The 27,026-nt window shown below is 36.9% G+C and overlaps 1 protein-coding gene across 4 annotated transcripts; it reads left to right on the forward strand.

The window, feature by feature from the left end:
- On the forward strand, positions 1 to 26,944 carry csrnp3 (cysteine-serine-rich nuclear protein 3). 4 transcript variants are annotated; one of them, XM_032567004.1, is made up of 7 exons: positions 1 to 249; positions 1,713 to 1,753; positions 8,922 to 9,001; positions 18,665 to 18,833; positions 21,828 to 22,087; positions 22,417 to 22,713; positions 23,510 to 26,944. In XM_032567004.1, exons 4-7 carry the CDS (start codon positions 18,671 to 18,673, stop codon positions 24,662 to 24,664), a joined length of 1,875 nt encoding a protein of 624 aa, XP_032422895.1. In that variant the 5' UTR covers positions 1 to 249; positions 1,713 to 1,753; positions 8,922 to 9,001; positions 18,665 to 18,670; the 3' UTR covers positions 24,665 to 26,944. The 4 variants fall into 4 exon arrangements, with proteins under 4 accessions (XP_032422895.1, XP_032422894.1, XP_032422897.1 ...); XM_032567003.1 differs by lacking the exon at positions 8,922 to 9,001; XM_032567006.1 differs by lacking the exon at positions 8,922 to 9,001 and having other exon boundaries at positions 1,718 to 1,753.
- Positions 26,945 to 27,026: the final 82 nt, after the last annotated feature.

The following is a 27,026-nucleotide window of genomic DNA, read 5'->3' on the forward strand; positions in this document are numbered from 1 at the left end:
GTCTGATTCTGCACCATTGTTCCCCGAGCAGCCGGAAGAAGTGCCTGTATAAGCACTACTGTATGCGACAGCTGCACCGGTCAGCCCAGTATACTGTGCTGGAAACTGGCTCTAGGTTCACTGCTTTCTGCTTAATAAAGGATTCTGCAAGGTAAAACTGGATCATGGTGGAGGAAAAAAAATTATGAACTCTCAGAGCTTCATGGGGCGTCAGGCAGGAGGATACTGATAATAATAACGAAATGAATGGTGAGTATGAACGATTACAGGTGACAGGCCTGCATTTAAACATATTGATATGAGGTAAATTAGATTTTTCATAATTTCTATCTTTTACATCTTTTATTTGTGGCTTCAAGTATTTTGTGTGTTTTTTATGCTGGTTTGTTACTTTTTAATGCTGCAGGGAACAATTCCTAAGTGGTTCATTTGTCACGCTATACCAGGCACCACACCTCAGCTGTCACTTTGTGGTCATTATTGCTTCTTATATTTTTGACTCAACAGACAGACCGTGATATAGTGAGACCAACATGGATTCATTTTAAAGCTTCCTGTCTTTTAGAAAGCAATTTTAGAGCACACATCTGTAAATTAGGTACTAGAAATAAGATGTGTTGGCAATCCAGGCAAACCTGTTTAATAGACAAATGAAATATTTTTCAATATTACGTTTAATTGAAAATCTCATGTTGATAAATCAAATTTTTAACTAAATAAATTATGGCACAAATTTAACCAATAACAAATGAACTTATTTAAGATAAAATGAACTCAAAAAGTTATTTTTTTGTTAGTTGTGTCTTGCATTTTATTAGGATGGACAGATTTTGCCATTATTTTAAATAATCTTCAAAATGGGAAAGACAAGAGAACAGACTCTTTCCCAAGTTTTCATAACAACCATCTGATGTTATCTCAATGTCAACTTCTTGTTTGTTAGGCATCCCTAAAAACAAGAAAGGCAGTTGGCTAAACAGGTGAGAATAGTATTCAACTTTAGAGAAATCAAAAACTCTAGATAAGGTAAATCAAAAGACAAGCATGTTGAAGAAAGGCTACATGGCTGCTGTTAAGTATGATAATATGAACAACTGACTATCTGCCAAAAGTTATACTGCACTGTATCTGGAATTAAATCATCAAAATTTTATAACATACAAAAAAAAAAAACATCAGGGCTTCTTCCACAAAACTGAACAGGCCATTTTTTTTTTTTTTTTTTTACATATCTTTACCTGGGATGCCAAGAAACACAGTCAGCAGTGTATAGCCAGCTGCTCTTTTCTTTTTTTATCCAGATTAGAGTAGAAAAAGGGTCTTGTTTGCAGAGTACTGTGTGGAAGAGGATAGGGACACTCTGGAGACACCCCTGCTTCTCTTCCACCTCCATCTCACAAACAGGAATAAAAGGAAGGCTGGTTCTCATACAGTTAAGAAGATGCTCTGACAATCATTTGTATGTCAATGCAGAAAAGGCAAAGTTTTCCTAACAAAGCCTCCGTACTGTCATTTGTGATAACAGAGAGCGTTACAGCATAATTACTCCGAGTGTCTCTCTACAGCACTTCACATCAGATGCAACAACAAACAGCATAAACCATATTTCCCAGGGCCACAATGTGCATAATCTCTTTATCAACTGCATAGTTTAAGACGTGCTAGAGGTATTAACAAACATTGTGTGTGTCTCTCTTCTCTATTCTCCACAGAATAGAAGTGGGACGTCGCTTTATAACACATTTAGCTAAAGGTAAGATCAGATCTTGTTTTTGCTGTTTGAAAATTATATTGTCGACGTTCAAAACCCATTAACATACTGAATTTATCCCCACGAGATGGATGGTATTCAAAGCTCACACAACTGTTGTTGAGATGCCACGAAAGACTGGCTGATAACAGTGACAGGGTGTGATGTTGGAGCAGACAAGTGTTTAGTCAATAAAGACAGCTGTTTCACTGGCACAAGAGATGCATCTGATTTCACAAAGATAAAAAGAAAAGCTATCTTTTTCTCAACTGTGTTGTGCCAAATATGTTTTATTTTTTTGTAATATAGGAATTGAATTTTAACTGATATCTACTTGGACATTCATATGAATTTCAGGTTTTCCTCTTTTGAATTGCATTTTTCAGATGTAATATTAAAACTGTTATCACACAGATCCTTATCTTGCCATGTATGACAGCAGAGACATGTTTTATGTGAGTACAACTGTGATGAAATGAAGCACAAGAAGTATGAGTACTGTTTATGATGTGTTCCTGTTTTTTTATGATGTATTTGTGTTGAGATTAAGGGTTTAAAATTGTGTTTTATGTGTGATAGAGCAGAGTAAGTTGCTTTTACCACGATGACATAATCACCTGATCACTTCGGGTTTAAAGTTCAGTTCTCCATATAGTCTTTGAGCACATCCACGTACAGTTCTAGAAGTTAATTACATCACTGAGACAATACTTCTAACTTCAAGCATTCAGCACAGTGAGGTGAGATAATCTTCTTCAATGCAGGCAGAGCATCTCTCTTGCGAAGCATGAGATTAAGTAGCATATAGCAACATTTGAGTAGCACTTGTATCTATTTCATATCTTTGTTGCATTTATAAATTTTGTTGCTATTGCTGAAATATTTTTCAACATGCATAAAAAGAAGCCATGGCAGCTAGACCAAATCTTTGTTTTCCACAACATAAAAACTTTTGAAATCAATATTTACTGTACATAGATGTTAGAAGAGTGCAAAGTAGTGATAATATCTACTGTTTACTATCACAAATAGCACAACAGGCTCATCTCATCTTGGTAACAAACCAAAAGTCTCACCAGACATATCTGTTTGCGGTTTGGTTAAAATGTGTTTGTTCTTTGTTTAGAATAGTAACTTCACATGGGTAGAGTAGCCAGAAATTTTAATCAAGTAAAATTAGCATTTCTTCAAAAATTATATCAGTTAAGCAGAAGTAAAAAGTATGGTGCATTACAAATACTTCTAAAGGTATATATTTTTCATTAAGTTACTCGAGTAAATTTAAGTTGGTACTAACCATCTCTGTATATACATAAGTTAAATAACATTAATCCAATTCAAAACAAGCTACCCAGAATCCCTACATCAGACAAAACATTGAATGAAGCTACAGAAGAGAAGCAGACTGCAATACAGTTCATGCCACTTGGAGAAAAATTATATATCAGGCAACTTAATTTCCTTTTACAAGGTATGAAGTAATGAGAAACTATGTGATGTAAAACATGGATTAAAAATGACTGTCAGAGAAGCAGCAATACCCAACTCCTTTCAGTACTTATAGTAGGCTGATAAGTCATAACTGATTAATATCTACTTTTTGTTAGTTTGACAGCAAGTACAATTTTATTGCTTATTCGTTAAACCATTGAGAGGCCATTCTGTATAAATGATGAAAACCTTTGCTTGTTCAGAAATGTTCAAGAAATTCTGAACAACAGTAATTCACACTATCCAAAATGTTGCTAAAATTTGTTTTGTTTGAAGAGTCCAAATCCAGGTCTTATTACAATTACAAATACATGCAAAATATTCAAATGTAAATTATTACACACAATTATGTTTGATATATATATATATTTATAGATCAACCATACACATTTAAACCCCCTAGCATCATAGCTCGCATTGTGTACAGCACCCAAAGACACACCGAAGTTTTCTTAGAAAAAAAACGGTTGAAGCTGTCAGACGAGTGGATATGCTGAAACTTTGGAGCAAGCCTAAATAATGACTTAAAATAAATTACCTACTGCAAAAGCTAGATATTATTCTGTAATGTGATAAACCATCTCATAAGAATTTTTTGAAATAACCAATTAATAAATCTGAGGTGTGCTTATATTGCTTGTTAATGGATGCAAAGTAACTTTAGAACCATATTCTTGAAAGTGTCTTTTATTTTCATCATTAACTCTCTACACCTTAGTTCCTTCCATGAAAAAAAGACACTTTTCTTGAAAAGCATACAATAAATTGGATCATAAAATTCTGTTTTTTTGTGTGATATGGTTAATATTTAGCATATATTTTTGTTTTATTTGTCTGTTTTTGAAGATATTTAAGTTAAATCCCTCTAGTAAATAAATCTCATTAGCCATATTAATAACTAATACATTAACAAATACTTTAATATAAAATAGCACTGTAACTAAGTGATAAATTTGAGAAATTATAATATTTGAGACACAATATTCACAGTTCAGGACTTGGAAGTTATATTTTGGCTTTTGACAATGTTGGATGACTTTTGGAATTTTAAACTTAACGTGTGCCTTGAAAGACAAAAATTTGTTCCCTTGTCTGGTAAGACGATGCTGCAGTATTTTTTCTAATACTGCGTACATTTGTATGCTGCAGAAACACAGCCCCGGCACGCCATATTGTGCCAGGGGTATTGTGTTTGGTTATCTGCCAGCTGCTACTGTCAGAAATTATGCAGTGCTGCAATTGTATTGCAACAGGAGGTTAAAAAAAAATCCTAAAACCCTTTTCATACCTGTTGTGTGTGATTTTGGCAAGTAAATTTTCTCCTTTTCTAATACTGAGATTTCCTCTCTCCATCCATTTTTCTCCTCAGCCAGTTTGCACCCAGCCACCTCCTTAGAGCAGAATTTAATTAGTACATGTGGCACATAGTTAAAGGAAACTGAAACATTAAGTAGATGTATTTACTCATGAAAAAGCTGGTCAATTAAGACAGTGTCTTATCTGAAGAAGTGATTCAGTTGTGCCAGTATTGCAAACCTCAGCACAGATGGCTTAAGCTTGATACCAGTAAATGTTTCCATTAAAAATTCACAGAGAAGGTGTCATGGCTTAACAGCACTAAGCAGAATCTCACATCAGGAGGCTAATTTGGCTGAGTTCTCTGCACACAAAGCTTCACACACATGGGTGAATCCATTCAGCTTCCTTTGATTAGGGAAATAAGAATCAAGGGGTCTCACCGTCACAGAACGATTTTGAAGAAGGGTTATAGATCAGACTTCAGGTATTTGTGTTGAAAAGTTGTTTTATGTTTTTGGAAATTAGTGGAGCTGTAGAAATTAGAATTTATTGTGTGGTTTTCAACCTGTAGTTTTGATATTTTAGTTAATAAATGCCATAGGTCATGTTAAAATGCAGAACATTCCTTTATATTTTCCTTTAATCAGTACTAGAAAAAAATCCCAACACAATAGAAGCGGATTAATTTCTTTTAATTATTTCTGTTGGCTTCCAATATTTAAATAGTTAACCAGTGGAAAAATATAAGAAAATAATTGATATGCATATTATGTATTAACATCAAGGAATTTTATGACTGCTTGACTGTTTTTGTTGCTGTTTGATGAAACATAAAATGTTATCCACATTGAGATTTATTTGACTCGCTATCAAGTAGGTAAATTTGGACCCCCTAATGACGAGGGGAGGTATTTTGCATCACTTTATATAGTCATTAGTGACATAAGAGGAAAAAAAAAAATTGCCTCTCAGTAATTCATTTCCCATTCAGTGTGCTTTCTATTGTTCGCAACAGCACATTTTTATGTACTTTTTTTGTTAGAAACCCCAAAGTATGCAACTGCATCGATGAAGTACATTTTCATCAAAGGTTGAGTGTGAACTAATATCAACCTTTCAGATTGCAGAGCAGCTTTGCGAGTCTCCGCAGGGTTCATGTTTCCAATTTAGGAGCTTTTGATGTGACTCTTTTTGTGTGTTTGGCTCCTTCCTGGCTAAGCGGTGCTGAGTTTTCACGGTTCAAGATCGCTCTTTCCTGAGATGTTGCCATGACACCTGTTTAGAAAGACTGGTCTGTTGCCAGCAAATCCTAAAGGGTGCATATATTTTTGCCTTTGTCAGCTCACTGTTAACCATCACTCACATCCTATTGGTTATTTACACTGCTGGTATTTTACGATTAATGTGATGCAAAATAATGATCAGTTAGCTAGACAGAGAAATGAGCTAATTTAGCAACAATGTACTGTAAATATGTATTAAAGATGCTAAATAACAAAGGCTGAATAGCACATTAAAAAAATCCAGTTCAGTTTTTACCACTGTATATGCTTTAAATTGTGCTTTACATGCTTTCATATCTCAGCTTGTCTTGATCTAGAGCCAAAAGAGCAACAGAAAAATAAAGGGTTTATCGTCTTATACTTTGTGCGTATAATTATCTAGTTGAGGTGTGAACAGTCAACATTTGTAAGATTTTGAACTACGGAAGAGCAAAAGTTGATTAGACATTATCAACTGTAGTGTACAGCAATATCTTATTATACTGCTTATATTGTAAATAACAAATGAGGAGCAACCATTATCATGTACTGAACACACAAATAGGCAGTCCATTACATGGCAGCACAACAACACAGGACAACTATGCACACACTAATACCTAAGAGCAATTTAGAGATGCATATTAACTTGATGTGTCTGTTTTTTGTACTGTGAGAGAAAGCCAGAGGACCCAGAGAAAACCCACGCAAATGCCTTGCAGAAAGAGTTTCGAATCCAACATTTTTTTTTGCTTGCAAGGCATCAGGGTTAATAATTGCTGTGCCATGCAGCCCTATTATCATTAGTCCTATAAAATTATCATCATTGGTTGTTTTATCTGTTATGCCTCATGGCAAACCCCGGGTTTTGCCACTCTGGGTAGACAACCATATCATAAAGCAACACTGTGTGAGCTACATTTGGTGGATAAAAAGTGCTATGTAAATAAACATCTTAATTACAACCTCTAGTTTCCATTATCATTTATTTTAAAAAGTGCATTATTGCAATTATTATAAATTATTGAAATGGCAGACAATTTCACAATCTCAAAATGAAGATTTTGGCTGTGTTTTCTTTTCAAGAATCAAAACATTCATTCATAATTGTAGAATTTAAGATACTAACCCTCAACACTTTTCACATCATTAAGTAGTTCCTGTCGCTTGTGGTTTTTAATTTGACTCTAATTCATGATACATTTTAATAGCAGTGAGAGCTGCCCTACTTCCCAATTTCTCTCAGATAACTGTGGATATTTTGCATATAAAAAATTATTCAAGATCTCTCCATGATACTGGCTATATATAAATGATAAGGCTTGTCTGCGGAATGTGAACTCCACATCCCACAGCTTTCCTCAGCCTGTGTGAAAGATAAAAGCAGCCCTCTGTCTCTGTGAAAGGCTTTGGCAGCTCTGTTTCTGCCAGTGAGCTGACTTTTGCTAACTTTCAGGCAGCATGGGAAAATATAGTCATAAATAAATGATAGACTTATGAATAATTTAGGCATGCATTGTGATTGACATGAGGGTGAGAGTACCTGATTATGCCTCGACAGCGTGAGACTTAAATTACAGCAAATCAAAACTTCTGGCTGAGTGCGAAGCATCTGCTTTGCTGCCTGTCTGCTGTTTTTTGTATTTTGATCACCGATTGTAACAACAAAAGGCAGCTGAGACGAAGCAGTGCTTTAGTTTAGGCATGTTTCATTAAAGAAAAATTGCTAATGTAGTTTGGTGTGAAAGATTGATCTAAAACCCACAATCTTGTCAGGAATCAGAAAGTTTGTGAGCTCAAACCTATCAACAAGTTCTTCACAGAATATCAGTTATTTAGCCGAATGCAAATATATGTCGGCCTTCCAAGAGCCTGTCCGCCATCTCCAGCTCTTGATTTAATAAGATATTACAGTGGAAATAGTGCATGTGTATAGTCATGTGGCTAATCAACAGCCATGTTTCCTTTATTGTTTCTAAGAGGAGGAAGAACAGATCAATGAGAGCTGAAGCTGCAGAGGAGAGTCTGCAGCAGGCGTCACCAGGCTGCAGCTCTGATTCGTGCTGAGTGCTGAACAGGGGGTGGGGGTGGGGGGGGCTCACTTCTCTCCACCAACAGCCCCCCACTTCCCTCCACAACCTATACCCCTTCCCCTCCCCTTCTTTCATGTGTGCAGAGCAGATTTGTCTGCAGCCTCAGGCACAGTGCACGTTAACAATTGTACAGAGCGCATGTGAAAATCTCATTTGCATAAATCTGTAGATGTTGCAATGTTTCCTTCAATGGATTCCTTTGTGTTTAATTGGAGATTGCTTTTATTATTATTTTTAGCTTGCATATACTTGTGCAATTCTTCCAAAGCCAAATGAGAAAAGAGGCTTCGGCATTCACTAATTATTTATTTGCATAATTTGTACATCCGACAGGACATACGCAAACACAGATGATCTACAAATTTATCAATCACGCTTCAGTGAAATTGTTGAAGTTCACTACACTACTATTGATTATTATACTGATTTTAGCTGTTTGTATTATCGATCAAATGCATCCATTTGTATTTGATGCATAGATCCAAAAACCTGCATAGAACCTGCATAGATCCACGCATAACATTCCACAAAATGAATATTTGATAAATATTTTTGTATATTGTCAGTGCCTGTGATCCTCCACTGACATCATCAGTAGCAGCATAATCATCCAGGCCACAGCCTTTCCTCAGGGGAGTCCAGCTGAGACCTGAGTTTTGCTTTCTCTCTCCTCCTCTCTGTGCCATTTGGTTTTACCATTTATGGTGGAGTATGATGGATGAGACCAACACATGGCCTAAGAATGGCTATGAGGATGAGGAGTTGTAAGATTTGTCTTTGTGCTGACATAGTTTTAACTGCATATTATACTATATTGACTATTCTCGGGTAAGAAAAGACCTTATAAGAACTTCAAAGCAACCTGGGATGTATAATTGTGCACAGAAGCACATTGAATAAAGATGTAATGATAAAAGATACAAGATAATATACAGCACTAAGTTACAGAAAACAATAAAATACAATTGTTTTGCAATACTTTTGAAAATATTAAGAATCTCCAATATTTGTTTTCACAACTTACAGGTTTCACAAATCAGAAACCTTTTCTACATCAGAGGTGTTCCTGTACATATGGACACACAGACCACATACTACCACATACAGTTAAGTCCAGTAATTTTGAAAGCTTTTTGTACAATTCTGCCTATTTTTAGCATTGTGGGATGCTTGTTAGTAGCATTGCTTCAGATTTAATTATACTTGAGGTGATAAAATTTATTTTGCTTAATATGCCCAATTTGACACTGATTTGAAATATTGGGTTCTATAATATTGGATAACATTAGTTTGCAACAGATTGTATTTTATATTGTACAATTCTTTAAACATGTCGCTCTTAAAAAATGAGACGTTGTGTTTCAGTGATTCAGGATGATCCATCAGCCTGCAGCTCCAACAATAGATGGATTACGTCTGCAGGTTTCATTATTCGGAAATACATGCGTCTGCAAAATTGTTGTTGGCACCACGCTGTGATGTTAAGCTAACTCGCTTCACTGTAGAGCATGTTTGCTTTTGACTGAGACCCAAACCCTGAAATGTTTCGGGTCTTTTTCCTCAGGTTTTCCACTCCTTATCTCTTGTCTCTTTCCATCATAGTTAAGGTACACCAGAGTGTGTTGTGCAACAGCAATAACTGTTGCCTGTGAAACACATCAGCACAGGGAAAAATAAAATAGGAAATGAAAACTCATGGCAAGAGATTTTGCCCTGAGGATTTTATTTTTAATCAAATCATTTGAGTAATTCAAGGACTCGTTGCAGCTCACATGAAACAGTTTCTGGTGGTCCAATAAGGGTCACACACCCCCATTTCTAACAAATTTGAAATGGTAAAATGAAAATGGTGAGCAACATCTCAAACTCTACAGGCTACTGTTAACATGCCAAATATGAATTTTCTTGACAGTATCATTCTAAAAAACCTAAAGTTGCCTCCAATTGTAATTAGGTTTAAATTGGAATGGGTGCAGTTTAAAACCCCTTATCGTCATAAGAACATCAGTGTGAATTTGTTATATTAACTTAATTTTATTTGTATATTTTAATATTCAAGTATCAGGTTAGGTTTATTTTATCATGATACATAAATATTTTTGCGGTGTGTTTTTCTTTTATCATGACTGCAATACAGTATATCAAATAATCTGCCATCTGGACTTTGTGGTATTTGAACATAATGTGGCATTACTGTGTTAGAGAAGAACAGTAATGAAGGTGATAAACAAGCCAGGTGGAATGATTCAGCCTTGTTTTACACTCTTTCTCTTCTGTGCTGTTAAAGTAGGTTTTAAACGTTGCATTTTTATTGAATACAGACCCAGACTGCATGATGCTGATTATGTCTGAATGACTGGGGCAACACTCCTGCCCCTTTTTGCTTCATTAAATAATAGATTTTGTTAGGATATTTTATATTACACATTTTACTGTCTATTTGCCACACAAATGACCTCAATTGCAGTATGGCTCTATGTATATAATTAGATAATCTCTAAACCTTTGTTTGTTTGTTTGTTTTTTTTTGCCTGCTGTCTTCAATTTTCTTCTGTCAGTTGATGGAGCCTCTCGAAGTGAGAGCAAATATAGGTCACCATCGCTGGTGCAATGGTGTAACAAATGCCATCGCTCCAGCTCATGTTTTACATTTTTATGTAATAGGGCAGCATATGTTTGAGGAAATATAGATAAGATGGTTTACTAAAACTTGCCAGTAAAGATTCTGGAATAAAAAATTACAGTAACAAACAAAACATATTTTACATTCAGAACAAATTTATTGGTATAATTAAGATGTGCTAAATACCTTAGAACAAACTTCTTTTATTGTGGTGTCTCTTACAGAAATTTTTTGATATTCCAAACCTTTAATACCCTTTTGCTAACTGGACACTAATTTTATTTTATGTTTTAATTACATCTCTTGCTATAACATTTCACAAGGTTTACACTTCCAGGCTAAAGGTCTTTCTGTATGGAGTTTGCATGTTTTCCCTATGCATGTGTGGGTTTGATCGGCATACTCTAGCTTACTCCCACAGCTATACTAAATTACTACAGAGAATTACAGAAAGCAGCATATCTTAACATTTATCTTTGCACAATAGACGCCCATAGTCTTGTGTCCCCTCTCATCGCATTATCCTTCTGAAAGACCCACTAATATGTCCTATGTTGAGTTTTCTGGCAAAAGAGTAAAATATTTTTATATAAAATCTCAAAGTATTTCAAAGCACACATGATGCCATCTTTGGAAGAAAAGGAACCCCGCAGCATCGCAGTACCATAGGATGCTTTTGCTCATTCTCATTCTGTTTTATAACCTATCCCCTTGGAGTGTTTAGTAAAGAAAAGGTTGATGTTAAACTCACTTAAATAATGGACAGTATCTGTTAAAGTTTCAGGAGAGTTAAGAAAACGCCACATACATAGGTTTGCAAAAGCAGGATGATTTTTTTTCAAGCATGATTTACAAAGAATCGATTGAGATTTAGATGGTGTCGAGTAGATGAAGACGTTCTGACACAGAGATGCTTTGCATCAGTAGGATTTTGAAATTATTTTATGTCTTGTTTTCTGTTTTCTGTGTATTGTATGCATAAGAATTGCAAGAGAATAATGACCTGCAAATCAATTCAAAAATTTAAGTCTTTTTTACAGCGTTGAAATGTCTGTTATAAACTACCTGGTGTACATTTATGTCAGTCCAAGCTAACTATACAATTATCAAAAAAATGTATTTAATTTAATTTAAAACTGACATAATAATTTCAAAATAAAATTTACTTTAAGTTACACAATCTTCCCTGTTACTAGACAACAGAAATCCAGTAGGAATGAATCACTTTGGCTCATGTTCCTGTGTATTAGCATGACTAAGTCAGTGGCATTGATTTTTTTAAAGAGGAGAGAGAGGCACACGCAATAACTGTAAAATGATCATTTAGGAAAGCGTGATGTTGATAAGGACAGCAGCTTTCCATTAGCCTGAGTAGCTCGTGCCATTTAGTGTCCATGTAATTTACAGTATAGTGTTTTTATAGTTTTCAGAATAAAAATGTATTGCTATGTTTATGTCAGAAATGTATAAGGCAAAATCTTTATGGCTTTGTGTCTCTTAAGGTGTGTGTGTTTGTAGAGTTAGTGCATCCTCTTTACTGTTGTGTTGTTGAAATGCTTCTGTGGTCATTCTGATTCGGCAGTAATAGCCAGCTGTGCGTTTAAAGAGCTCAGCAAGCTCTGTCAGTGTACAGTCTGTACTCCTCCGCTTGCTTCCTGCGTGCAAACCACATATTTAAAAAAAGACCACTGTAATGTGAAATGTCAGATATAAACTGCTAACCAGACCAGCAACTGCTAATAAATGGGATGATTTAAAGTTTTATATGTATATAAATATATATCAAAATGATTCAAATATTTATAAAAATGGTGGCAATCAGATGTAATGTAATTCAATTATGTTAAAATCTTTTAACAATTATGTTAAAAGATTTCAAAGCACTTGAGTGATAATCATCGCATAGGAAAGAAACAAGGGGATTTTGGTGTAATTCTCAGGAGGAGAAGATTTTTTTCAAATCATTTAAAGACAATTTATCAACGTTTTCACTAAATATTAAACTACATATTATAAGAAAAAGAGAAGCAAGAGTTCATTGTTGTTGGAATCAAGAATTGTTTTTGTATGTATTTTTAAACAAAAACAAAGAATTAAACCCAAAATCAGTTATTATTGCATTAATTGTACTATAAAATCTACCACTAGGGGAAGGTTTACAGCCAGCAATAGAAGGCTTAAATTGTTTTATTTATCTCAGAAGTCAAAAGCAAGGAATTTTTCAGCCAAACACTGAGTCTAATTTCTACTCAGAGAGGTTAAAGTTAAAGGGAGCTGCCCAAACTTTGGGAATAGCTTTGATCAATCAGTTTTCAGCATCAGAATTGGCACAATAAACTAGAAAAAAAAGTGTCCAGCGGCGTCAGATGGGCTGTTTCCTTTCACAGAACCAAGTTGCATTTCTGCTACAACAACACGCCTCCTTTCTGGTTTAGGGTGTAGATGTCTAGATTCTCACTTTTAAATGCTTTAGGAACCAAGTAGGCAAAATAAAGAAAAAAAAATATTCACAAGCTCCTTTGCACTTTTACTTTGGTTTTGTCTGAGTTCTGTTTTTCTTTACTGCATTCTCACATTTCTTTTGTCAGTCATTTTCCCTACTCTCTTTGACTCATGCTCCTATCACAGCTACAACACATTTTATCATTGAGAATCACCTTCTCTTTTGTTTATTCTTCCCATTATGATTGACTTCATCTTGGCTTCTGTGATTGCTCTCCATGCCCCTGCGTTGTTTGTCCCCGTTATGTGATATTTATGGAAGTTCAGTCTGTTAGTGTGATTTTGCCTTCCTCCTGCTGGCATTTGGGACCATCAGAACAACTGAATGTGACATGTACTCAAAGAATGTTACTGGACGACATGGAGCACATGTCCAAATGTGCCAACAAAAGATATCTTGTAGGAACATCAAGCTTCTTGGAGTTTCAAATGACCAAATTAGGACAGTTCCTATAAGGCCTACATTAACTCATGTGGTAATTCACTCTTTGTCATCAAAGAGTGATTGCTAGACTATACCTTTAGTCTAGCAAGGACATTTTGAAAATAGCTGCAGAAAAACAGTCAAAAGAGATTAAAGGTCAAATTTGAGACATCTGTAGTGCCTTTTGAAAGCAAAACATGCTATTTCTAATATGACACCACAACCTGATGTAATTGACAGCATTACAGGACAGAAGTGATGTATTGATCGGGCAAAAAGGCATTAAAGTAAAGCCGAGACTTAGCGAGGTTAATAGAGATGATGTAGAGCATGAGAAAATAGAAACTGTATAGTTAAGCTGTTTTAAAGAGTCACAATGTAACACCAGTAAGTACTATTTAGAACTTTTGATAGGATTAAATATTTCTTTTTTACATAACCTTCTTTCTGGCATATGCAGTAAATACTGAAGAAAAACTGATATTTGCCAGCCTAGTAAAAACCAGTCCCTTGATCTATGCTTTACATTGTACAGAGGGTCTGGACCCTAGGCTATTAAGAAATAATTGTCTCCTGGAAACATGGACTATGTTGAAGTTTTAAATAAATGGATCTCATTTTACCCAATCGCTAATGTTTGGCTATGACATGTGTAATCCGCCACCTTGATGAAGCTTACTGAAAATTGCAAACTCTGTAAATAACTCTACGAGGAGTAGGGCAATTAAATGTTTTATCTCATACATTCTTATTGTTTTAACATTAATTGCTAAATATTTTTTTATTCACTTCCTCTGTTGCTATTGCCAAACTACTGCCAAAAGAAATCGGCAGGATCATTCACGACACCTCCTTCGGTTTGCTGATTGGCCTCGCTGAAATTCAACCAGAGAAATCCAGCTTAATGTGAGAAATCCCTGACAGAGTACAGCAGATGAGAACTGAGTTGAATTGAGTAGGAAGGCAATGGCCAGACAGGGTCTTTGCCATCTTACGCTTTAAGGGGTGGTGTAATTGTGGCTTGGAATTGCCATGTGTCTGTAATGACTGTAATTCAGGACTCTCTATAAGAGGGTGAAAAATGTCTAAGCTTAATTCTATCCTGAAAGAGGACATGCTGGATATTTTATGTTGACATACGATCCAGCTGAGTGCAAGAAAGGAATTGTGGCTCTTTGACTGCAACAACTGGGGGCCCCACTAACTCTTCAGGAGAACTTCCTGGCATAGGAAGCATCAGGAGCACATGCACTCTGGTGCAGACAAATCCTATTTCCTGTGGATGAAGCAGTTTACGCTGACATTTGCTTGTCAATCTCTTCCAGCTAGACGGTGTTTGTGCAGAAAACATTTTTATAGAAGGCTGTTTGCATTTGAACCAGTGTGTGCTTTGTTGACTGATTTGATTTAGGCTGGGATCAAAAGAGATTGGAAGGGTTCTTGTTTTTTGGAGACCCCACCCTCTCTTCTTTTCTCAAAGATGTTTTTGGCATCAGATATTTTTTTTTCTTTTTGTCTATCCAACCACACTTCCTATTACTACCTCCTTACCTTTACTATTCCCAACTAAATCCCCTCATCTGTGCATTTCCTATTTAAACTCCTTGCCCCATTTCCATACACATCTCCTCTCATCAGTTTCTTTAACATTTTGCTCCTTCTACCCCACACACCAATAACTCTCCTTCCTTGGTCTCCTCCTAGTCCTCCTCCCTCCCTGTGTTGGTAAAAATATCTGCAGACAGCAGTAGCAGAAGCACGCCTGACTCTGCCTCTCTCTCTCTCTCAAACATCCCACCCATGTGATCTCACAGGCTGCCTCTGCTCCCTGCTCCACTCTCTGCTCCAGTCAGGCTCCTGTCTTTCAGCCCGGCTGCAGCTAATGAGCCTTTGTGCGGCCAAAGATAGAAAGCGAAGAGAGAGTGCAACACAGTGACAGAAGAGGCAGTTGAAGTGAGAAAGACTGTCGTCTCGCAACAATAAAGCATATGTTACCGACAACGCAGGCAGAGCTGGAAAATTACTCGTCTCCCTCAACCTCCTGCACTCTCTGCTCTCCCTTTTTCTCATGCCCGGGAAGCTAAGGGGTCGCTGCAAGTCAGTGGGCTGAGACAAAATGAGAATCTTTCCATTCATCATGTTTCACCTTCTCTGAGTGGCCACATTTGTGACTGGGTGGTTGTAGCGCTGTGAGAAGAGGTGAGAGGAGTCACACTCGGCCAGTGGATCCAGGTCAGTTGTTCCTGTGAGGGCTCACACACACACACACACGCACACCCCCACGCACCTAGACACACACACAGAGTGGTCACAGTAGGATTGATGTGTCATGAGTTGCTCCAGATCCCTTAGGCTTGTTGGCATCACTCTGGATGAGCGTTGTGAGCCTTTCTCTGTCAACTTTGTGAATGATGAAGAGAAACAAAATACATTTGTGATGAAAGTGTGCTGGAGAACTGGGAGCACTGTTGATTAAGGATGGGAGTTGATGTCCGACTTAATATGTGTTCAAATAGAAGCAAACACAGGGAGGGGCTTTTCCAAGCATGTTTTTTTTTTTTTTTTGCTGCATTAATTTCTTTGGGATTGAGAAGAGTGTGTGCTTGCCCAGCTGTGATCAGTGGTAATGCGGTGGAGACAAAGAAAAGGCTGTTGGAGAAATGCAACAATCTCTGGTTTTTATTTAGCCTTGATTAAAGAGGTTCACCTCGGATCACCCACAGCTCTGTGGTTTATGATGTCATCCCCACTGAAGTTTTCATACTGGCACAATAGAATGCAGATGAAACCAGGAGGGGTTGGACGTATGGACTGCTCTTTATTGCTAAGAGTCCCTCACACAGTGTATGTAGCACAGAAAGCAGGGCCATATGGGCAGGCACTATTTGCGAGAGAGTACATTAGAATCTCCATGGAAACCACTTTTGATATCAAAGCCTGAGCGCAGCATTAGCTGAGGGCTAAGCACACAGACACGTTTCCAACAATGGTATCTAATTAAGACCATGAGTACAAAATGGGCTAGAATTTGCACAGGTCATCTCTGTTGGAAATTTCCACTCCTGCTTGCCAAGGTGTGAAGGTGTGAAGTGGCTAGTGAAAGCAATTCATTTTTCATGTGAGATCAGAAGCTTTTATAAGTCAGATTTTTTTGAGAATTATGTAATGAGCTATTTAATCTGTCATTAATTTGTCCTGTGTTTCTCATTCAGAAGCAAGAGGCTCATTTTCTTTTCAGCTGTATCCATGGGCTGAGAATAAACCGCATCTAGTTCAGGATAACGCTGTCTGTTTCTTATCCAAATTATTATAAATTCTTTATGAAGAGAGATTTACTCAGTGAGGTTACCCTGACTGACTTTCTTGCCTCGCATTCCTTGGTTGTAGGTAAAGCTGTTGACTCTGGAGGTTCTCCAAATGCTGGCCATGCCATGCCACAGCAGTCTCCAGGGAACAATGACCCTCTGGCTGGCAGAGCTAGTCCTCCCTCTCCTGGTTGCACCTCTATCTCTTTTTTTCTCTCAGGCAGCATGTCTTACCGACCGAATTTGCATCTGTAATGACTTGATAGCAGAGCCCAGATGAAACAGCGAGGCTGTCTGTGAATGGAACTCCCCCACAAGCTGCTCTGGCAGATAGACAGAGCGGAGACTGGCTGAAGATGCACGTTGTCTCTACTGATTCCAGGTTCTGAGAGAGAGGGCGAGAGAGAAAGCAACCAGGGAGAAGCTGCCAGTCATTGCGAGCCTCGCTGTACCTCAGCAGCACAGTTCTGTGATTTAAAAATGTAATTATTACTGTTAAAACAGTGAAAACAAAGCCTAAATATTTATTATATTTAATGACTAAATTAATACAATTGTATGTATATTGCAAGCTGTGTAAGGATTGAGCATTCTGTCTGAATGCTTTGAGAAAAAAAAAACAAAATTGAAAATGATGCAGTGTTTGATGTCTGCCATGCAGTAGTGTTAGAGGCAGATTAAATGTGACAGTAATTAGTTTTAGTGTATTTGACTGATGAGCCTATTCTTGTTTATTTGTCTAATTGCATCATCAGTCAGGGGAGTTAATGGACTCTTGGTTGACATTGACGTAGTCTGCTACAAAATCCTTTGCATGACGTGCCAATGACAAACATTTGAATTGATAAAAGCAGTTTTTTTTCCCCAGAATGTGTGCATGGCAAATATGGCATGAAAATATTGCTGGCACTCCAGCTGCTGTGATTTTCCTTTAATGGGGTATACACATGGACAATAATAAGTTTCTCCTGGTGTCATAAGCTTGAGTAAAAATACCAAAGAATCTTGGCTTCATTGTATTTACATAAAAGTTGAAAACTAATGTGCACAACATGACAGTGTAGAAGTAAAATTTTTCTTTCAACAGCAACTGTGGATGGAAATTTTTACCAAACAGTTGAGAAACCAGTGTTTGTTTCAAACACTTTTTAGTGTAAATTGTCCTGGTTATTAAAAAGAAATGCTATTTGTAATTCTTTTATATAAGGGACGCAACAACATACATTGCAGATGTACACAAATTGATGCTATTTGTGCTACACTAGTCGTAGAATTTTTTTAAATCATATAAATGAATAAAATAATTACAAAGATATTAGTCACATTTAACTGTATTGTTTTTTGAAGATTATGATTTGCACTGTATGGGAAACAAACACGAGCACACATCTGCCAATCAATTCAGAATTGACACTGATAATGACATGTGTCCATGTACTTACAAATTTCTTTTCAGTTAATATGAAATATAAACAATATATTCATATTGTTTAGTATTTCTAAGATTTGAACCTAACATTGTGTTTTAAACTTAATTATGATGGTTAGCAGTGGAAGGTGAATAGATCCAGTCTCTCTTTTTTTCCCCTGAACCTCTCAATCAAAAAGGAGAATTAACTTCCTGTGAGGAAGATGTAGTTTGTAATTAGCAGCTTCACTATATACCCTCTGCTCCTTCGTGCCAAGGTGATCAATGACCCAGGGATTGCCTGGAAGCTGGGATATCAGCAAGCAAGACTGGATGTGTGTGTGCATGTCGGGGCGTGTGCACGCGTGCCGGGGTGGGTGGGTGAAGGTAGGAGCTGGGGGTGGGGCAGTCTGGGTTGGTGGCTAATTGAGTGAGTTGAGGATTATGAAGGTCCTAAACCGGGTATTAAATAACATGCAGCCCCCTTTTGCTGTCTCTCGCGTTCAGGTGCAGATGCGGCAGGCCATGAGCGGAATACTGAAGAGAAAATTTGAGGAGGTGGAAGCCTCCTCCTCCCCATGCTCCTCTGTGCGGGAGTCTGATGATGAGGTCTCCTGCAGTGAGAGTGGGGATAGCAGCGACAGCGTTAACCCCTCAACTTCAGGTCCTTTCACCCGTGAGTCTGTTTCTTTTAAATATATCCTTTGATTTTTGTTGTTCTACTGACAGCAAAATGATCTTTTCCTATCAGGAAAAAATATATATATATATATTTTCTTTTCATTAAAAATGGTGTGATTCTCACAACCTGTGTAGTAGCTCACAGGTATTACAAGATGCAGGTTAAACATCAATCTACGCATCTTCGAATGAGCTAACATTTGTGGCTGTGCTGTGAGGAGACTGGTGCTGATGATGAAGAGGAAGCATGCACAGCCAGACTTGCTCATTAGGAGCAGCATCAGCTTACAGGCCTAAGCAGATGAATGAGCTGATCTCGAGTTGTGTGTGCCCATGCTTTACACAGACTTTATAATACTAAGAAAAATGTTGGTGAAGAGGTACACTAAAAGCATATCTTTAAAGGAAGTAGTACTATTTTGAACCAATTTAGAGACAAATTATGTAGAAATGTCATAGTGAGGACTACAAATGAATTCTATTGTGGTATTTACTAAGAAAAGGTCCTTGAATCAATTAGGTTCTTGGCCATGCTAAATAAAACAAGTTTGAACTGTTCAAAGGTCACTGGAGATAATGGGATGGACAAGAAAAAAAAGTGGTTGGTCAGGTGTCAATAAAGAAGAATTAATTAATGATATTAACAAACCTCAAAAAGTGATGGTACAGTTGGGAGTGCTTCTTTTGCACTCTACACAAAGCAAAAGTACAGTATTTGTTCCATGACATAAATTAATTCTGCGTATGTTTCCAAACTTGACTGAATGCAAGCAGTTCACTTGGCTGATTAATCAAAGGTGCATTGCAAATAAACACTTGAACGTAATATTCCATAGACTGTCACCATTGCATGCTTTGCTAATGTGTGAAGAATAGAAATGGGAAGGTTTTGCTAATTAGTTTGATGGAATTTGCAACGGTTGCTATTACTGTAGTACCTTAATATTAATATTGCTGAAAAAAAATATAACTGCAAAGATCAACAGACTATCTCTTTGACAACTCTCTTTTTTGATGTCAGATTTTTAAGAACTATACTTCTAATATGTTGATAGATGTTTCATCTTAATTCAGTGGAGGAAACAAAATTACTTTGCAGTAATTGAAAACAGAGGCAAGCAGCCTCAAACCACCTTAGTTGAAAAATGTTCTTAACTTCTTCAGAAATCAAATCATGTATTTTCACATCCTGTGCATGTCTTCCTTTGTCACAAAATCTCACGTATTGCTCTAAAGTCAAATTGAATTTCTCTGTTCTGGCTCATAAATCATGTGCTTGTTAGCTGGACAACTGAAAATCAAATAAGTCATTTATAATCATATAGCCGTTCTTGGAGTAAACCTTTGCATTGGTAGTATGTTTCTCTTAATTCACTGCTGCATTAAAACACCTGTCAGCAACATGTTTGACATTAAGAACTTCTATAAGTCATGCTTATTCAACAATGAAAATATCAGAAAAAAATTATTTTGAGCTATTTAAAATGAATAAAAGCAGAATTAAATTCCTTTTGTTTTAAACAGCAGTTATTTTTGTCTAATTTATTTTAAAAAGTCACTGATAATTTTCTGTAAGTCCACACAAATCAATTGCGGTTTAGGAGACAACATTTGACTTTGATTACTTTTCAGAATGCCGTAACAATCTGCAGATGTTGTTCCTTCAGCTTATTAAAAATAAAGGCAATCACAGCTGGGATGTGAAGAAGCTTTGTACAATTTAAATGTCTCAAAAACAGACCTACTGATGATACACTGCTGTGATTCTTGGATTGATTTGACTTTGATTTAAAATATAAAATCAGTCTCTCTTTAAGTTATATTAGTTTCAAAGCCTGTAAAGAAAGCCAATTCTAATAAGAGACGGTGTCCATGTGATGAGATGATTTTCACTAAATAATTTATTCTTTGTAGAAAAGAGCATGGGATTTTTTTAAACAAAACATCCAAATTAATCAAAGCAGTATTTGTCTTTATGTGTCAAAAATGAGTTGAAAAATGTAGAGATTCATTAATCAAGAGATTTGTGGCCAACTTAAGATTTCTCTTGAACCACTATATAATCAGAAGATATAAAACATTCCATATGTTTTTTCTAATTAAAAAAACATATGGAATGTGTTAATTAAATTAAGTTAATTATTTAATTATTAATTAATTATTTGTAACTTAAATAATTAAGTTCTGATGAAAAACATCTGCAACTTGTTTGAAGAACAGTCAGGTCAAATGTGACAAAGTCTTCAATGGCGTAAGGAATGTTTGTGTGCAAAAAAAACACACACACAAAAAAAACGATTTACACCTAAGATATAATTAGGCTTTTAGAGAAATAGCTTAGAATCTCCAACATGACAATGTTCAAAAAAGGTTCATTTTACCTAATTTTGTTGTGACCAAGTTGTGTTTCTCCTTTGGAAGGTATGACAGCTTACATCTGTAATGAAAATCATTGTCCTTCTTGTAGGAGACGGAGAGCTGCAGGAACCAGATGGTTTCCATTTGTCCTTTCTCTCTGAAGGAGGGGGGTTGGTGGTTGAACATTGGGAATGCTGCTTCTGAGTGAACGAGCTCTGCTCTGCTCTTCGGGCCATGCGGAGAATAATTTATGCTCCTAAATCACCCTCCTTCTTGCACCTCCCCCTTGTAGAACTCTATAAAAAGACTCACCGGAAATGCCCGTCATGTGGAGGAGTCCAAAGTAGCGTTAAAAACTGCAAGAAAAAGGCCATACTAAATTTAAGAATTCCTGCAATATCAACTCTATGCGACAGTTTATACTGACACATTTATCACAGCAGTGTTCTTATGAGATAGCTTATAAATAATCAAAACAAGGTAGTGCTTATGAATGTTTGACACTGCGTGTTTATCTTTAGTATCAATAATTCTTCTGCCAAAAATTACTATACTGCATGCTCTACATATAATTTACGATTTATTTGGATTTCATAGTTTTTTTTTTACTACCACTGTCTTCCCTTTTTAGCTGACTCGATCTTGAAGCGGGAGAAGCGCCTGCGGGCAAGAAGGGTGCATTTTGAGAATGTGACCGTGTACTACTTCAGCCGGCGGCAGGGCTTCACCAGTGTGCCCAGCCAGGGTGGCAGCACTCTGGGCATGTCCAACAGGCACAGTTGTGTCAGACAATACTCCCTGGGAGAGTTTGCCTTGGAGCAGGAGAGGATCCACAGAGATATGCTCAAAGATCACTTGAAGGAAGAGAAACTCAACTCAATAAAGCTAAAGGTAAAAGCTTCTTATGGGTCAATTAAAAATAAAACAATTCAGTCTATAAATGCCTGTAATATATTGTTCAGCAGACAGAAGTCATTGGTCTGAGGATTTAAGGCAATTTGTTGCTGTATTTAGTTTTGTGATCGCAATCTAATTCTAACATATTTCTTAAAAATATAAAGTGCTGACTTAGTTTGTAACATCCTAATTGTTTGCAGAGTTGCCAATCCAAAAATTACAATTGGAGCTTTTAACAAAACTAAATCTTCAAAGGAAATGGAGACGTTAGGTAAACAGTTGATACTTTAAGTGCCTGGATGTTTTCCAATCTTGTTTTTCAGCTGACTAAGAATGGCACAATGGAGTCAGAAGAGGCCAACACACTCACAGCAGAAGACATCTCAGATGACGACATTGATCTCGACAACACAGAGGTAGATGAGTACTTCTTTTTGCAGCCTCTTACTACTAAAAAGCGGCGGGGACTGCTACGCTCGTCAGGCGTGAAGAAGATTGATGTGGAGGAGAAGCATGAACTTAGAGCCATTCGCATGTCCAGAGAAGACTGTGGCTGCGACTGCAGGCTTTTCTGTGACCCTGAGACATGTGCTTGCAGCATTGCAGGGATCAAGTGTCAGGTAAATTCCACAAAATACATATTTTACACAGAATCTTTGCACATTTCTTGACAGACCCTGTAAGCATGTAAAAATTCTTAAAATTATTGAGTCTTTTATTGCAGTAGCATACTCTCACAGTGAAAGATTTATAAAAGTTTAACTTTTTAATTTGATAAAATGTATTTAGTAGGGTGAAAAATAAACCTTAAGACATTTAAGGTAGCTTTTACCAAACTCTCCCATGTCACAGTTATGATGAAATTCAGTTATTTTAAAGCTGATATGAGGGTTAAAAAGCTTTCACTAGTTAATCATTACTTTATTTTACTTTATTGATCTTTCAATTGGATAATGATTCTAAGTATATGACCAAACAAACGGAAAGATTGTTTATCAGGTACAAAATCAATTCTCTGCCCAAAACCTCCCTTTGGGAAAGGCTTAAAAGAAGAGTCAAAACCCAGGATTCTGGACAAATGAGAGATAATGCAAAAGATTGACCAAAGTGTAGATTCGGTCCTGTCCAGTTAAAAAAGAGGGATAAGGGCAACTCTGGTTTTGAAAACAGGTGTTACATAATAAATGTCAACCTTCCCACTGAATTACTTTAAATTTAAGGTCGAGTTTTTCCAAATTTTTCAGTGAGAAATTATGTTAGTGCACTAAACGACAATATAAAATACACTTTCTTGCCCATATTTGTGAATTGTGCTGTCTATTTAGAGAAAAATGCATTGACTGATGACAAAACATTAGAGGACAGAAAAATCATTTAAGAGAAGGCATGCATCACAGAGTGTTGCATTTTTCCCAGGTGGATCGGATGTCATTTCCATGCGGCTGCACAAAAGAAGGTTGCAGCAATTCAACTGGAAGAGTAGAGTTTAATCCTATCCGTGTTCGAACCCATTTCCTGCACACCATCATGAAGCTGGAGCTGGAGAAGAGCCGCGAACAGCAGCAAACCTCCCAGACCAACGGTTACTGCGGGGAAACCAACGACATGGGGAACGGGAACCTGTTCACGCAGTCCCAGCACAGGTTGGAGTACTCTTTGTCTGATGCTGTCCCACAGACGGCTGCAATGCACCTGCACTCTGCAGATGAGATGGAGGAGCCTCTGGATGATGAAGATGAGGAGGATGAGGAAGAAGAGGAAGAAGAAGAGGAGGAGGAGGAGGACGAGGAGGAGAACGAAGATGATGAGGAAGACGACGAGGATAGCAGCAGCGTATGTAGTGGGTTGTCTGATTCCAGCACACAAAGCTTTGCAAATAGCGACTCAGAGGACGAGGAGGAACCTGCAGGGAAGTCTGAGAATTATGAGGCTGACATGACGCCTCTAGCAGTTTCTCACACTGAGGTGGTGCCAATGTCCTCGGTGATGTGCTACACTGATAGCTCCGTGGGTCATGATAACCATATAAATGGAAACCCTTACATAATGAACTCTTCCTCTGCTGACTACTATCAGCTGGGGAGCACCAGTGCCGACTCGAATGTCCATGCCAGTCGCCCCAGTGAGTCCTACAGGGAGGCGTTAGCATTCCCAGAACCAGTCAGCGCAACCAATGGCAATTTGGCCCAAGGACCGTTCAGCATGACGTCTGGGGAATTCACGGGCTACTCTAATCATACGGAGGAGGAGTACACAACCGGTCACCACCGTAATCTGAATGGAGGCGGTCCAGCTGCCACTTTGTGCTGCTACCCACCTGACCAAAACACCAAGGTACTGTCCAAGGCCATGTTGGTGGAGCAGCGTGAGAACCAGAACCAGACAGAGTTTCAAAACTACCTTAACAACAACAGCCAGGAGTCCTACAGCAGTAACAGCATCATCAGTATGGCAGCAGAGCAGCCACCCCAAGAATCAAGTGCTAATGAACATCCTGATGTAACCTTACTATCAAACAATCCTAAGAAACTCCCTTTACCAGACCATTGCCCTGAGGTCACAGCCAATTAAAAGCCCTCAAGCTTGTAATTATTACATCCTCGCTTGAACTCGACTATGGTATACTTTTATGGAACATCTTCATTGCCTTTTTTGAAAACTACTTTCAGAGCAATTTACAAAATAATACCACACTTTTCATCTATAACTCTTAAGCCATAGGTTTGTGATGGAAACACTTTTGTGGTACTGTTGACAAATGCAGGTTTCTCCATGACAGTGTTCGTGCTCAACTCCAAAACACAAGAGACAATATAAAACATACAAATACAACTAATGTCATACTGTGCAATGTAGCTTGTATTTGCAGAACTCAAGTACTAGTTTCAAACAAATATTGTACTGTAGATTGAACTTCTGTCTGCTGTATGTGCAAAAAATTGTCAGTTTTATTTATTGTGACTGAATTATAAGTGTGTCCTTATATATATTGTAAATGTTTTCATAAAAATATGCATGCCATTTGGAACTCATTGAAAAATTGCCTCCATTTACAAAACAAGTTGTATTAATAATGTACAGTTATCTTCTTTTATGTCTTCAAAATCATAAGATTTCAGAATTCACTTAAGTGACCAGTGATTTCATTTTGATGATTTTTGCACTTAGTCTATTTGGGGTCCAGTGGCACGTCTTTGGTTATTAATGACCAAATCTTATGTTTCAAACAATTCTATACTAAAATTGCATACACAAATAGCAGCTGCAGCAGGTATATTTTTGGTTTATTTTTAAATAATCCAGAAAACTTTTGATTCCTTGAAGATAAAGTTTTTTAAATGGCATATACCATTTTGTACCTTTGGTTCTAGCTTGTAGATTACAATAGTAAACATTGTAAAAAAATTGTAACAAAATCAAGGGAGCACAAGCAGGCAAAAATGCCGCCAAAAGGTGCAGAAGAGCAACAATATTACGTATGGAATGCAGAAAACACATCCTCTCCTCTGAGAAGCACCTTATTGACTAAGGTGCTCAACAACTGAGTCACCTTAGTCTGGCTGTTGATTCCTTTCTTGAGCTAGAGGTCATTATCATGGCAAAATATTTTTATGGTTGTTCCTTTCCTTAAAAAAAATATTCATGTTGTTTCAAGGTCTGGGGGATCCCATTTCCAGAAGAGAGACTTTTTGGCAGGTGCAGACTATTCTGTTCCATGGAGCTCACCCACATTTTCTACATCGATGATCTTTCAAAATAAAAAAACAGTGTACATTCTATCCTTTTCCCTCTGCCTCTACTGAGTGTCCATACATCCATTTGGTACATTCAAAAGATTTTTTTTTAGTTGAGAAACAATTCCTTTTCTGTCTACAAATGCTACAGTCATTAGTGAAAGTCTTCCTGTTTCAGTGTTTATCTGCTTTAAATACCAAAGGAAAGGCTGATTTAAAATGATTAAATTACACCTTACAGTCTAAAGAGGAAGTTGTTTTTTATGTTGCTGCAATAACAATAACTAAAGGAGGTTCAATAGGCATGATTGGGCTTTTCTTTTTAAGATAAGTTCTTAAAACAGCATAGAATAACCTTTTCATTTACAGTTGCTTTGCAGAACTCAGATTTGTTCTTCAGGTAAATAATGCCACAGAGTTGACAATCAAAGTCTAATTTTAAATAGGATTGATCTTATGAGCATAATAAGTTGAACTATTGAATCATTTTAGTCATAAAGCCTATTCATTTAAAATGTATAAATAGTGGCATTTCTAAACATTGACAGAATGAAACTGAAGTGCTCAACATTCAGTAGAATTCTAAGACATTATGGAAAAGCTCAAATGAAGCCCATTAAGTCCTTGCTCATGCATAAATACAAGAATGTGCTCCATTTTATAAATATACATTCAAATTTACTGAGTTTAGCATTCAATCTTCACCATTTGTTCATTAGATGGGATCTCCCAGAAAATCCCCGAATAACTTTGAAGTTATCAGTTTCATCAACACAAGCCTATAATACATAGAAATTGTGCCAAAGTGTACAGTGTGGGAAGGTACTTAAAAGCATTGCACCCTCTTAGGATTACTGTTTTAATTTTCAGTATTTATTATGAATGGTTAAATGAAATGTGTATTTATTGTGGTTTACTAAAAGTCCGTATTAAGTAACTTGATATGTTAAAATAGTCTTTTCTTTCATGCAAGTTTACGTGAATTGTAACGCTTCGTGTGCCTGGTCTCTTTAATTCTGTTTCATATTTGGTGAAATGCATAGGATTTGCACAAAATGGTTCATTTTGTTTTTCCGAGTTATGTTTTTAACTGTACATAAAGCTTACATAACTTTCAGTTCTTGTATTTTGACATGTTTTCAATTTCATTTTATAAAATATGATGTTATGAAACATTTTCAATGCACATTGTCTGTAGA

Source organism: Xiphophorus hellerii, chromosome 7, assembly GCF_003331165.1.
Source record: "Xiphophorus hellerii strain 12219 chromosome 7, Xiphophorus_hellerii-4.1, whole genome shotgun sequence".
In the NCBI taxonomy this organism is placed as follows: Eukaryota; Metazoa; Chordata; class Actinopteri; order Cyprinodontiformes; family Poeciliidae; genus Xiphophorus; species Xiphophorus hellerii.

Excerpts from the sequence above, each read along its gene's own strand:
- csrnp3 (XM_032567004.1), top strand. The coding sequence starts at position 18,671 with ATGCGGCAGGCCATGAGCGGAATACTGAAGAGAAAATTTGAGGAGGTG. Across the intron at positions 18,834-21,827 it reads AACTTCAGGTCCTTTCACCC|CTGACTCGATCTTGAAGCGG; the intron begins GTGAGTCTGTTT and ends TTCCCTTTTTAG. Across the intron at positions 22,088-22,416 it reads TCAACTCAATAAAGCTAAAG|CTGACTAAGAATGGCACAAT; the intron begins GTAAAAGCTTCT and ends CTTGTTTTTCAG.